At 45.9% G+C, this 13,521-nt stretch overlaps 1 protein-coding gene across 1 annotated transcript in view; it reads right to left on the bottom strand.

Annotated features, from left to right (window-relative positions):
* The window catches only part of TNFSF14 (TNF superfamily member 14), a 13,880-nt gene extending 7,199 nt beyond the window's left edge, over window positions 1-6,681 (bottom strand). The window contains exons 1-2 of the mRNA XM_087707936.1: window positions 6,469-6,681; window positions 2,477-2,516 (exon numbers count right to left, since the gene is read on the bottom strand). Coding sequence (XP_087564062.1) covers window positions 2,477-2,516; window positions 6,469-6,681 — 253 coding nt within the window. The remainder of the gene's footprint in view (window positions 1-2,476; window positions 2,517-6,468) is intronic.
* Between the last annotated feature and the right edge of the window lie 6,840 nt (window positions 6,682-13,521).

Raw genomic sequence — 13,521 nt, forward strand, 5'->3', positions numbered from 1 at the left:
CTATCTATCTATCTATCTATCTATCTCTATCCAGCCAGCCAGCCAGCCATCTATCATATCTATTATATCTATTTATCATATTTATCTATTAACAGGGGATTAAGTCCTTTTTTGCCTTTCAGAAATAGTTGCCTGTCTCTTCTGATGATAGAGCAACTGGGCAATGCTAAGAAATCCAGATCATTTCAAGCTTCCTTCAGCTCAGAGAAATGCTTTAGAATAAAGAGACGAAAAGTGGGTATTTTTACTATATTACAGGAGCAATACCCACCACAATCAGTGAACTATTAAAAAAAATTAAGAAATTGTGACTTCTAAAAATAATATTCCTGAATGTCTTCTTTAAAAAAAAACACATTGGATGGAGGATCTTTGGCTGTGATAGTGCTGGTAAACCTATGACATGTGTGTCAAATGGCACAACACATCTGCATTCACAACTTCTGGCAACTATCCTCAAAAGCATGACCCATTTTTATTCACTATTTGGAAGCCACGAAGGATGTGAAAGAATGGCTCTTGTAGAATTTTCAGAGGCTGCAGGAGAACATTCTGCAAAGTTGCTTAAGAATAAAGGCTTCAGGTGACCCAGAGCAGCCTCAGGTAGGCTGCAGAAGGTAAGCAGCATGGACTATCGGATCTCAGGGAACACTGGATTGTGAGAGCAATCAATCATGCCGTTCTTCAAGGCTCACATGCCTTGAGGAAGGATACTAGCAGTGGTGGGATTCAAATAATTTAACAACCGGTTCTCTGCCCTAATGACCAGCAGGGTAGGCGGGGCTCAGTGGTCATGTGACTGGGTGGGCATGGCCAAATCAATGTCACTCAGGTCGATGGGCGCTTCGCCTTAACTGTGACAATGTAATCAGGGTTAACCAGAGAGTCAGTTTCTGTAAACAGGGCAATAAAGATGAGGCTAGAAGCAACACCAGAATGTTTCCTTCCTGCCTTCCTTACAGGATTAGCCCTGTAAAGTGGGAAAAAACCAAAAGGAGATTTCTTCCAAGAACCAGTTCTCCGGACTGCTTAGAAAGTTAACAACCGGTTCTCCCGAATAGGTGCGAACCGGCTGAATCCCACTACTAGGGCTGAAGTTGAGGCCCAGGGCTTCTAGTTCAGCTTCAACCTCAGTGCTGCCACCTAGTGTTGTTGTTCAGAGTGGCATGGAGATAGAGAATTGTTTCTCTTTTGTTTAAGGGAGGGGTTGACAAGCCAGCAGTGTCAAATTCGGGCTTTTTCTACATTTTTGACACGCTGAATCCAAATGGTTTGCCATCTGTTTGGAAAATGAATCTAAGAAATGCTAATCTGTTAGTTAGAAATGCTAAACAGTGAAGAGAACTATGCCCGAGTGTTTCTTTCGTACAGTCAAAACACACTGATTGATGATTGAATTGAATTGCTTCCGTCTTTCCTATATTTCATTGCAAATCAATACTATTCACCATGGGTCTACGGAGATTCTCAATCATCCAGGTCACGGTTGTCCCAAAAATGTTCCTCCCCGCCCCTCCCAAAAGGCAACTGGACTTTTGGAAAGAGCTGAAGAAGCTTCTTGGATGAGAAGCGAAACATCCAGTTGCCCTCTGGGGGAAAAAAAGCCCTTTTGGGGCTCTTCACTATTGGAAAGAAAAGGGCAAACAGTAAGGAGATGGCCCCAGTATACACATACACATTTGCATGTCCATTGTGTGGGGCAGAATGGGCTAAAAGAGGACCCTTCATCATCAGTAAACTTCCGACCCTACAAAGAGGGAAGGAATAGCATGCAAACTGACTGAATCTGCAGCATAGAAATTACCACTTAGCATTGGAAGGATTGGTTGTGCGCCATCAAGTTGGTATTGAATTTTAGCGACCGCAGATAGATTTGCTCCATCAGCCTCTTTCTTTAACCTGGAGTCCTTTGCTCTATGGAGCTGTCATGTGGGAATAGAACTTTCCGTAGTACCATATTACACTATCTATGAAATCTGTTTTAATTCTACTTCCAGTGGTGGGATTCAGCCGGTTCGCACCTATCTGGGAGAACCGGTTGGAAACTTTCTAAGCAGTTCAGAGAACCGGTTGTTGGAAGAAATCTTATTTTATTTTTTTTCCCACTTTACAGGGCTAATCCTGTAAGGAAGGCAGGAAGGAAACATTCTGGTGTTGTTTCTAGCCTCATCTTTATCGCCCTGCTTACAGAAACTGCCTCTCCGGTTAACCCTTGCTACCATTGTAACAACTAAGGCGAAGTGCCCATCGACCTGAGTGACATTGACTTGGCCACGCCCACACGATCACATGACCACCGAGCCCCACCTACCCAGATGGCCATTAGGGCAGATAACTGGTTGGTAAATTATTTGAATCCCACCACTGTCTACTTCCTATTAATTGCTGAAAAATAATGACCCCCGAGGCACTTAAAGGGTATCACATGGAAACAAATCTAGGTTTAAGACCGAAACAACAGAGAAGAGAAACTTACCTTGTATAATTTTTTCAGCAGTCGCATTGCTTGCTGCTCCCTAAACAAACAAAGAAAGCAGTAGACAATTGTTAATAAACCAAGTGAAAAAGCACTCTCCTTTTGCTACATATGCATGCTTCTTCTCCAAAAAGACATTCTTATTTATTTAACGCATTTCTTTAGAATATTAATTTCCACCAAAAGAAAGTTCAAAACCAAATTCTGAACAGAAGTCTGGATTCCACATGTTGCTCCCTTCTATTTCTCCAATACCCTGTTTCCCCCAAAAATAAGATACGGTCTTATTTTCTTTTGACCCACGAAATATGGCCTTGGCCTTATTATTGGGGGTGTCTTATTATTTTGGGGATGCAGGAGGTGGGACTGGATGTCCTGTCGCCCCTGTCACCTCCCCTCCCTGTTCTTTGCGGCGGCTGAGTGGCTGGCCGGCACTGCCCTGACGTGTCCCATCACCGCCATGCGTCGTGTTGTGCTTTCTTTGTGAGGGAGACAATCTGGGGAGCGAGAGATTTAGGAAGTCTGGGCTGGCGTGGGGCAGTTTCTCCAGCGAAGCGTCTGATTCATCCTCAGGGATGAGCGTTTTGCCGCCTCTCTGCCCCGGCTTGGAAGCTGCAGAGTAAGCCTGCCATGCCCGGCGAGTGAAGGGGGGGGAGAAGAGATGGCATGAGGAGCACCTGCAAATCAGCTGTTTTGTGAATGGCAGCCGGATCAGCTCAGGTGATCCGATTAATGAGCCGAGAAGCACTGAGGTGACCAGGAAAGCAAAGGGCTTCCTCCTACATGGGGCTGCCCTTGAAGAGTGTTCGGAGACTGCAGCTGGTCCAGAATGCAGCCGCGCGAGCGATATCAGGGGTACCTCGGTACACCCGTGTTACACCTATCCTCCGCGAGCTGCACTGGCTCCCTATTAGTCTCTGGATGCGCTACAAAGTGCTGGTGATTACCTTTAAAGCCCTACATGGCACTGGGCCTGGATATCTGAGAGACCGCCTCCTGCTGCATACCTCCCAACGTCCAATAAGAACTCACAGGTTAGGCCTCCTCCGGGTGCCGTCGGCCGGACAATGCTGGCTGGCGACCACTCGGGGGAGAGCCTTTTCTGTTGCTGCTCTGGCTCTGTGGAACGAGTTACCAACAGAGATCCGGACCCTCCCCACCCTTGCAGCCTTCCAAAAACCCACCAAAACATGGCTGTTCCAGCAGGCCTGGGATTGCTGACTCAAACCAGGTCAACCCCCAATTAATCCGGATGTATGTTGTCTTTTTAAAATGTTTGTATTGTTTTATGTTCTTCCCCTGTATGTTATTTTTATTTTATTTGTACTTGTAAGCCGCCCTGAGTCCCCCCCCGGGATTGGGCGGCATATAAACCCATTAAATTTTTTTTTAAAAAAAATTAAATTTCTATGCTGGCCATGGCACCCTTTCACTGGGGCTCATTTTCAGGGGAGGGTGTATATTTACACCCACCCCAAAAATCAGGCCTGGCCTTATTATCAGGACATGTCGTATTTTCGGGAAAACACGATAGGAATATAAAGAATCTTTGGGGGAAAAAATCAATACAATAACAGGCAGCTGGGGCAACCACAACAGAGATTAAATTAAGGTGAATTTACCATCTGTGTATTTATCCACAAAGTTTGGTCCTGCATTCGCTCTATATATGCACAGAGATCATGCATGGGATGAATTAGTCAGGATATCCTTACAGGAATCGTTGACATTTAATCATTCATCACTTTAATGAGCTGAATTACCACCCAGAGCATCCAGTGTTGAAACCTCTTAAGAAAGGATGAGTAGTGCCTGAAAATATTCTGCAAATGCCTCAGCAAGGGAAATTGGCGAAGGCATAAATGTGGGCGAAAATAGCTTATATTTCTTAGAACTGCCTATCTCTGCCCCCAAATCTAGTTGCATTTGCAAGAGCAGAAAGTCAGTCTGAACGGAAACCAGCAAAAACAGAGGAAGAGAACTCTCCTTTTTGCATGAAAACCTCTGCTATTATGGTTCTATTAGAAACGTGATAAAAACAGAAACCTCCTAATGCTGTATATCCTGATCTCGTGCTCAGCCTACATATGCATGGAAATAAATCTTAAACCATGGAAAGTCAATAATAATAATAATAATAATAATAATAATAATAATAATTGCAATTTTTTTCATGTTCCTTCTCGGTGACCCTGCTATCACCTGGTATTGCAATGTCTATGATTGTGACCTTATTTTTCTCAACCAGTGTGATGTCTGGTGTATTATGCGCCAGTATTTTATGCGCCAGTATTTGATTTCCGTATACAAACGGACAAAATACTCACGCATAATACACCAGACATCACACTGGTTGAGAAAAATAAGGTCACAATCATAGACATCGCAATACCAGGTGGTAGCAGGGTCACCGAGAAGGAACATGAAAAAATCGCAAAATACCAGGACTTAAAAATCGAAATTCAACGACTATGGCACAAACCACCAGTGGTAATTCCAGTGGTAATTGACACACTGGGTGCTATTCCAAAAGCACTGGAATTACATTTAAAACAGTTAAAAATTGACAAAATCACCATCAGTCAAATGCAAAAAGCCGCACTGCTTGGATGTGCACGCATATTACGAAAATACGTTACGACGTCCTAGGCCCCTGGGTGGGGCCCGACTAGTAACCAATGCCAAATCCGGCGAAACAACTGGCCGCTGTGATACAATTGTATAATAATAATAATAATTAATTGTTATCCTCAGTTTAGGTATGCATTTATATTATTATGTTATTATGATTGTTTTTATTATATTGTATCAGGATAACCAGGGAACAGCTGTAAAAAAAGAAAGCTATGCTTCTCATTGGAAATTGCATATAATCCCATCTATAAAATAATGGCAAATCAAGTTGTGGGAGATATAAAAAAAGGACATATTTGAAAAACAAATCTAATATAGAATTCAATTCAGCATGGAAACCATTCCTTGATTATGTGCCTTGAAACACATCTGAAGTCTGAATCTCTGTCAACATAAAGTTTTAACCCCAAGCCAGCATAAAATGATATCATTCCCCCCTATTTTTGGCTTTTTTAGTAGTTAATAATCCAGAAATGTCCAAAAAAAAAGGAAAAAAGAGGATTCTAGAATAAGAAGACAAATGTTTATTAGATCTACAATGGCTGGATTCACAAATCAGGCTAATTCACAATTAATCATGATTTGTGAGTATAAACTCTTAGTGGGTTTGGTTCACACCAATGATTTAGAAAGCAATGGCTCATTTATAGAACATGCTACCAAAATCAGGCAAGCTATCGAACTGGCTTGGAGGAATATATGAAGACCAGCCTCTGTCATTTTTTTCCTTTTAAAAAAAGGGAAAACAGTTGCAAAATATTGAAAGATTCCAAATAGAAGATACTCCGTTGACTTATCTGTAAAATTCTCCGAAAGAGGCAAGGTTACCGTTTAATTGCACTTTGTATTTCCATCGAATACAAGGTACATTAAAATAGACTAAAAATTGCAGTGCCACATATTAATCATTGGTTTCATGCTTAGATCAGATTAATTTAATAGCTTTTGAAAGCTCCGTTGTTTTAAATGACCGTAGAAATTACATCCTGCTGTTCAATTGACTTCCTGGAACTACCCTTCTCCCTCTTGTCTCCCATCAATAATTTTGAAAGCTACTTTGACCATTGTCAGTACTCTGAATTTATCATACCTAAGAAATTATTATTCTTTTTTCTCCAACATACCACACATATCCCCTGCACACATACAAGAGCACACACTTAGCATGCGGAGCCAACCGCACTAAGAAACGATATCAGAGTTGTCCTGGTTTCAACCGAAGAGAAACCAGACACTACCACATCAAGGACACACGGTCCAGCGTATTCATTGACTAGGTTCCTCCTCCAACTCCTTGGCCTCTCCTCCCTGTCCCATTAGGATCTCATTCTCACCACACTTTTATCACTCTCTATGACCTTTGCCATCGCTGCATCCAGGTCCTTGCGGAAGGAAATCAGGAGATAGGCTTGGATGGTTAAGCCGCTCAGCATCAGCAGGACGAGGAGCCCCAAGAACAGCTGGCCCGCTTGCCACTTCTTCGGATTCCTCCGTCTGGGTGGCACAAAGGGAACATCCCTTAGTGTCGGGTCCACAACGAAAACAGAGGGGTACCCTGCAGCCGCTTCCATCGTGTGTCCTTCGGGGGAAATGTGGAAGCAACAGTAGAACCCAGAGGCGTGCTGCTTATCTGCAGACTGAGTCTCGTACATGAGAGAGAGAGAGAGAGAGAGAAAGCATGCAACGCCCACAAACTCTGGGGAGGAAACCACAAGGTTTCTCAACTGTCCTTTATATATGCACTGGCCATGTTTGACTTGGTGGGCTGGGACTTCCTTGAGCGAAGCGACTTCTCTTGCCTTTTCCTGGGTGGGTGCATCAGGTTTTGGGGTTTGAACACTGACATTTTCCACTTCCCACCTGTTGCCATGAAGGGAAAGATGTATATAACTGGGGGCAGAGCTGTCCTTCCTTCCTGTTCAGGATTGCTGTCTGCTCCCAACTTATGACCAGTGAAAACTGAACCCAAAGTCCATGGAAAGGGAAGCCCTTGGACTACAGGTAGGTGGAAAGAAGTGTTTGGGCGAGCACCTTACTCACTACCTAAAAAAAATGTGATTAGCTAGACAATAGATAACCCTCTTCTTTTAAAATCCATAAACCAATATATAAATATTTTAAAAAAAATGTATTTTTGTGATAGAGGCAAATGCTTTGGTGAGAACTCTGAATGAAAAGGCAGCAAATGAAACACCACAAGCAAGCTTGGCTTCTTGAAAATATGTCTCTCCTTATCACGCAGATGGGTAGTGTTCTGTCCCAAGCATCTAACTTATACTGACGGTGGCTTGGCTGTCTGCCACGACTAAGGAGGGAGATAGTCAACCCTTTGGCCGGGAGCCCAGAAAATTATCTCTTAGGAAAACAAGGCCTGAACTCACGGATTTCTTCAAACGTTCGCTACACCTGGATAAATAACTGTTGTTTCCTGCAAAATTCCTCTCCCATCGCCCCACCTATAAGTTATAGTTAGTTATAGTTATAGTTTATTAATCTTGTATGCCGCCCACTCCCGGAGGACTCCGGGCAGCTTACAATACAAAGGGGAAGGGAATAAATAAATAAGACAAACAACAGTTTAAAATAACACAACGTTCATAGTTACTGTGGGGCTGGATACTTCAAGCTCTCTGGGAGGAGCCACTCAGTAGCACCTGTTTCCTATTTCCTTCTATGAGCCTGTTTCCAAAGCTGCTCCCTCCTCCTAACAGCTCTACGCATCCGTGCGTCAGGGACAACCTCCCTCTGTTCCTCCTCACTGCTCCCTGACTCAGATGCCACCTGGTGGCCAACAGGCCTCTCGAGTCTCTGCTCTGACTCCGAACACCCCCACAGAGTCTTCTTCAGCCTCCAGGGCAGTCCCATAGTGTTCCTGACTCAGACGCCACCTGGTGGCCAACAGGCCTCTCGAGTCTCTGCTCTGACTCCGAACACCCCCACAGAGTCTTCCTCAGCCTCCAGGGCAGTCCCATAGTGTTCCTGACTCAGACGCCACCTGGTGGCCAACAGGCCTCTCGAGTCTCTGCTCTGACTCCGAACACCCCCACAGAGTCTTTCTCAGCCTCCAGGGCAGTCCCATAGTGTTCCTGACTCAGACGCCACCTGGTGGCCAACAGGCCTCTCGAGTCTCTGCTCTGACTCCGAACACCCCCACAGAGTCTTCCTCAGCCTCCAGGGCAGTCCCATAGTGTTCCTGACTCAGACGCCACCTGGTGGCCAACAGGCATCTCTAGTCTCTGCTCTGACTCCGAACACCCCCCCACCCAGAGTCTTCCTCAGCCTCCAGGGCAGTCCCATAGTGTTCATCGCTGTCAGATTCCACCACAACTCAGCCGGCCGCTGCTGGGCCACAACAGGTAGGGGGTATTTAAATCTAACATGTTGATGATTTAGTAGCAGAGACAAGACTCTGTCCTTGCCAGCCTTTGGCCCTCTTCAGAATTATTGGAAATACAACTCCCAGAATTCCCTAGCAAAATGAATTACACTGTGGGCAGGAATCAACAATATGGTGCTTCCCTCCCTTCTTTGTATGTAACTTCCAGACATGAGTGACATCTGCAAAGGAATCCATCAGACGATTACATTCCAGGAAGTCCCTGGTGGTCATAGACACTTCCTCTTTTCAGCTGAAACTAAACCGATTGCTCTGACAGAATAATGCTCCTTATTCCCTTTGAAGAGGTCAACTTCTGTTGGTATGACTGAAAGTTTCACATGACTGCGATGATGCTCTTTTTTCTGATGAACCGTCCCGGATCTCCCCCTGGGGACACAATTGAGGAATTCCACCCACTGAATAGTATCTGCTGACCGTGCTAATTGCAGTCATAAGCAAATCCAAGCACGCTCTGTGTTTGTGGGCTTGACAACACAGAACAATACATCTGGGATCCACTTTCCTTCTTTCATCAGTCTTCTTTCCCTCTGACCTTCCTCCCATGAAAGATCATCCCGCCCCCCCCCCCCAGATGTTCTCAGAGGCAAATCTACAAAAGAATAGTTCCCCTTCTGGGTTTGCATCATGAAAATATTAAGGCTGCAGATTATATAGATCCTCTGTCTTACTCCAGCTGCTGATGCAATGGAAAATGCTGGATTTTCCAATATTATATCAGTCTTAGTTTCATTAATTTAAGGAAGAGAAATGGACTTGGGGAAGCTTTCACCAAGTCAGTGTCATCCAGAGGCCTCGGGTAGAGATGGGTCCCTACTGGTTTGGGCTGGTTAGGCTGAGTAGGTAGTAATTCGGCCTGCCACACCCCCGAACTGGTTCTCTCAGTGGCGCCATAGCAATAGCAATAGCAGTTAGACTTTCAGCCCTCTCTAAGTGGTTTACAGAGTCAGCATATCGCCCCCAACAATCTGGGTCCTCATTTCACCCACCTCGGAAGGATGGAAGGCTGAGTCAACCTTGAGCCGGTGAGATTAGAACCGCTGAACTGCAGATAATAGTCAGCTGAAGTGGCCTGCAGTACTGCACCACCTCGGCTCTTAGAAACCGCTATCTTGTTTTTTGCTTTTGCGCATGCACACAAACATTTTTTTTAGTACTGCGCATGCGTGCGTGTGAGCGAACGGGCAGTAGCAGCAGCTGGAACCCACCCCTGACTTTGGGTTTATGAATCCAAATTTCGACATCTTTAGGTGGGCCTAAGTTGTGGAAGGTTGCCCAGCAAGGCAGCAAGGCAGCTTGTATATCAAACCGGTGGTGGGATTCAAATAATTTAACAACTGGTTCTCTGCCCTAATGACCAGCTGGGTGTGTGTGGCTCGGTGGTCATGTGACTGGGTGGGCGTGGCCAACCCAATGTCACTCACATCAATGGGTGCTTCACCTTAGTTGTTACAATAACCAGAGAGGCAGTTTCTGTAAGCAGGGCAATAAAGATTAGGCTAGAAACAACACCAGAATGTTTCCTTCCTGCCTTCCTTACAGATTAGCCCTCTAAAGTGGGGAAAAATCAAAAGGAGATTTCTTCCAACAACCGGTTCTCTGAACTGCTTAGAAAGTTACCAACCGGTTCTCCCGAATAGGTGCGAACCAGCTGAATCCCACCACTGCATCAAACTCATATTGGGATTGGCCTTGAATAACTTTGGTCTGCTACCTCATGAGTGCCTGGGGTACAAGGAGGGAGGCAACCGCTTGAGAAGGTGGCGTAGCTTGGTGCTGAACAAAAGAGGAAATTCACATAATGATTTGAAATACTGTATTTGTTTTGGAGTATAAGACACTCTGAAGTATAAGACGCACCTAGCTTTTGGGGAGGAAAACAAGGGGGGAAAAATCTGCCTCTGCCTCCCAGCAATTTGCCTCCTTGCAGCAAACAGCAAACAGTACATATACACTGTTTGTAGTGTTACATTTCAGACTATACTTGTACAGATGCTGTTAAAATTGATGCGGCTTTCACCATCACGGCTATAGCCAATTATAGTTATTGACTTACCTCCTTGCAGCAAACAGCAAACAGCTTGTTTCAGTTTAGCCTGATTAGAAGGGGGAAAAAATCTGCCTCTGCCACCCAGCAATTTGTCTCCTTGCAGCAAACTGCTGGTTTCACTTTCAATTTCAGTTTCAGCACGTGTCTCTCGATGATCAGCTGTTTCAGGCTGCTGGGATTGCCATAGCCCCGGAATGACGAACCTATGGCATGCGTGCCACCTGTGCTCCGGAGGACAAAAAAAACCCCTACGAGCAACCCGGAAATCACTTCCGGTTTGCTGGTAAGGTCGTTTTTTGCTCTCCGGAGGCTTCAGGGAAGCTCCTGAAGCCTCCAGAGGGCCTCCTGTGCCATAAGTGGTGGGATCGGGGGAGGCAGTTTTCGCCATCCCCGGGTTCCTATAAAGCCTCTGGAGCCTGGGGAGGGCGAAAAAAGGATGCAAAAAATGGGGGGTGGCGCCTGTCATGCGCGCATGCATGCTTGGTGGTTGTGCATTGCATTATGGGTGCGGCACGCCCATGCACGACCCAACCCTGTGCTCCCCCCACTTATGGCACACAAGCCAAAAAAAGGTTCTCCATCGCTGCCATAGCCTATTGCCGCCTCCACAAGCCCCATTTTCCCGTTTGCTGCAAGGAGCAAGGGAGCCGAGGTGGCGCAGTGGTTAAATGCAGCACTGCAGGCTACTTCAGCTGACTGCAGTTCTGCAGTTCGGCTGTTCAAATCTCAGCGGCTCAAGGTTGACTCAGCCTTCCATCCTTCCGAGGTGGGTGAAATGAGGACCCGGATTGTTGTTGGGGGCAATATGCTGACTCTGTAAACCGCTTAGAGAGGGTTGAAAGCCCTATGAAGCGGTATATAAGTCTAACTGCTATAAGGAGGTAAATTGCTGGGAGTCAGAGACCAAAGGGTGGGGGCTGGTGGGTGCATGGGGTTACATTTGGTGTATAAGACACACCCAAATTTTCACCCTCTTTTTTGGGGTGGGTGGGGAAAGGTGTGTCTTTTACTCTGAAAAATACGGTAATCACTCTTAGGAATCCACAACTGGACAATTTTGTTTTCATCATCCCCTGCTTGAACTGAACTTTTAAGTAATTTTTCCTTGATGGAAATATTAATTTTATGTTGTCTTTCAGAGAGTCTAGCACAGTCATGGCTAACCTTTTTTTTTTTTTTTGATGTTTCAAAAGTTTTATTTTCTTTTAAAAGAAACATTTCATCATTCCTCAATCAGTGAGACATCGGAGTACAATATTTTTGTGTGTCAAAATAGTTCTAGTTTACCACCAAATTCTTGTCTAGCCTAATGCATACCCCTCCCTCCCTCCCCCCTCCCCCCCAACCCCCCTCCCTCCTCCCCCCCCCACTTCCCAGAACCCGTACACGGTATGGATTTTTAACAAACACAGTCTAAAATCTATTGAGAAAAAAGAAATAAAGAAATTAATGACATCTCTACATTGACCTTAGCTTCTTCTTGCTGAGCTAACTTTAAACAATCTAATGGCTAACCTTCTTGTTGTCATGTGCTGAAAGTACGCACATGCGGGTATGACAGTGCACACATGCGCACTCATCTATAATGCAATGCAGATGCGACTCCCACATCTACCCTGCACCCTTGCACATGTGCATGTGACCCCCCCACATACACGCATGACCCCCCCTCCATGCTCCCACCCACGCATGGGCCTCCTCCCTCCCCCATTTTTGGCTTCCAAGTTGGTGCAGGAGGCTTTCCAGGGTCCCAAACAAAGCATGGGGGGGACATTTTGGGACTGGAAGGCCCCGTGCACCAACCTGGAAAACAAAACAGGGTGCGAGGGCACTGTGCGAGGACCCAAAAGGCAATTTGAGTGCCCCCTATGCATGGCAGAGATCCGAAGACCATCATGCATGTGCGTGCGCCTCCCTGGCCTGAGGGAGGCGTGCGTGCAGGCACGATGGAGCTAGGTTGGGAGGATGGCTGGCATGCCTTCAGAGAGGGCTCTGCATGCCACCTGTTGCCACATGCCATAAGTTTGCCATCAGAGATCTAGTAAGCCAGATGTTCATGCTAAAGTGCTGTCCACCGGCATAAATTGTGCTGTCCCCTCTGCCTCCCTTTTCTTCAAATCTACCATTGTATTAAATGTCTCCATAAATCAATCCTTATTAGGATGATCAAAATTTAGCTCCCACCACCGTTTCATCCCTTCCCCAAGGCCTGCGTTTCATTTTTATGCAACCCATCAATGCCTTTTGTTCTGACACCCTCTCGTCCCACACTAAGGCACTCTGAGCCAAAGATACTTTACGGAATTTATTAACAGACAGACAGGTCCTTGGCAGCAATCCAGCACAGACAAGCCTTGGCAGCAATCCAGCACAGACAAGCCTTGGCAGCAATCCAGCACAGACAAGCCTTGGCAGCAATCCAGCCTGCCAAGCTAAAACCACAGTTCTCCAACATTAGTTAATGCGTTGACTTCTGCAAGAGGGGCATGTGCACAAGCATTCCTTTTATAGTCTGGAGAGGAGCCTAATGACCACCAGCTGAGTGCAATTACCTCCTGTAATTGTGTAATTGTTCCTTACGCCTATTGGCTCTCCGATGCCGGGCATGTAGGAACAACTCCCTTGGCTCCTCCCCACTGATGACATCCGGATCACATTCCCTTGTCTCCTCCCCACTGGTCCAAGGCTCAGGCGCCTCCTGGTGGCCAACCAGCCTCTCTGCGCCCTAATCGGAGTCGGAACCCTGTCCAGGGTCCTCCACATCCTCCAGAGCCGACTCATAGGGCCCCTTGCTGTCGGAGTCTGGTGGCAACTCCAACGGCTCCTGCTGGGCCACAACACCTTTCAAGCCCTTTCCACCTCAATATCTGATTATTCTCGTGAGCTTCATTTCCCCCCACAAAGGATTTTTGTTGTAAGGGATGGGGAGGAGGGGGGGAGAGCATGGGCTAAATTTCCATATCT

This window comes from Thamnophis sirtalis, unplaced genomic scaffold (assembly GCF_051295495.1).
Source record: "Thamnophis sirtalis isolate CommonGarterSnake01/CBP01778 unplaced genomic scaffold, rThaSir2_p1.2 scaffold_3, whole genome shotgun sequence".
Classification (NCBI taxonomy): domain Eukaryota; kingdom Metazoa; phylum Chordata; class Lepidosauria; order Squamata; family Natricidae; genus Thamnophis; species Thamnophis sirtalis.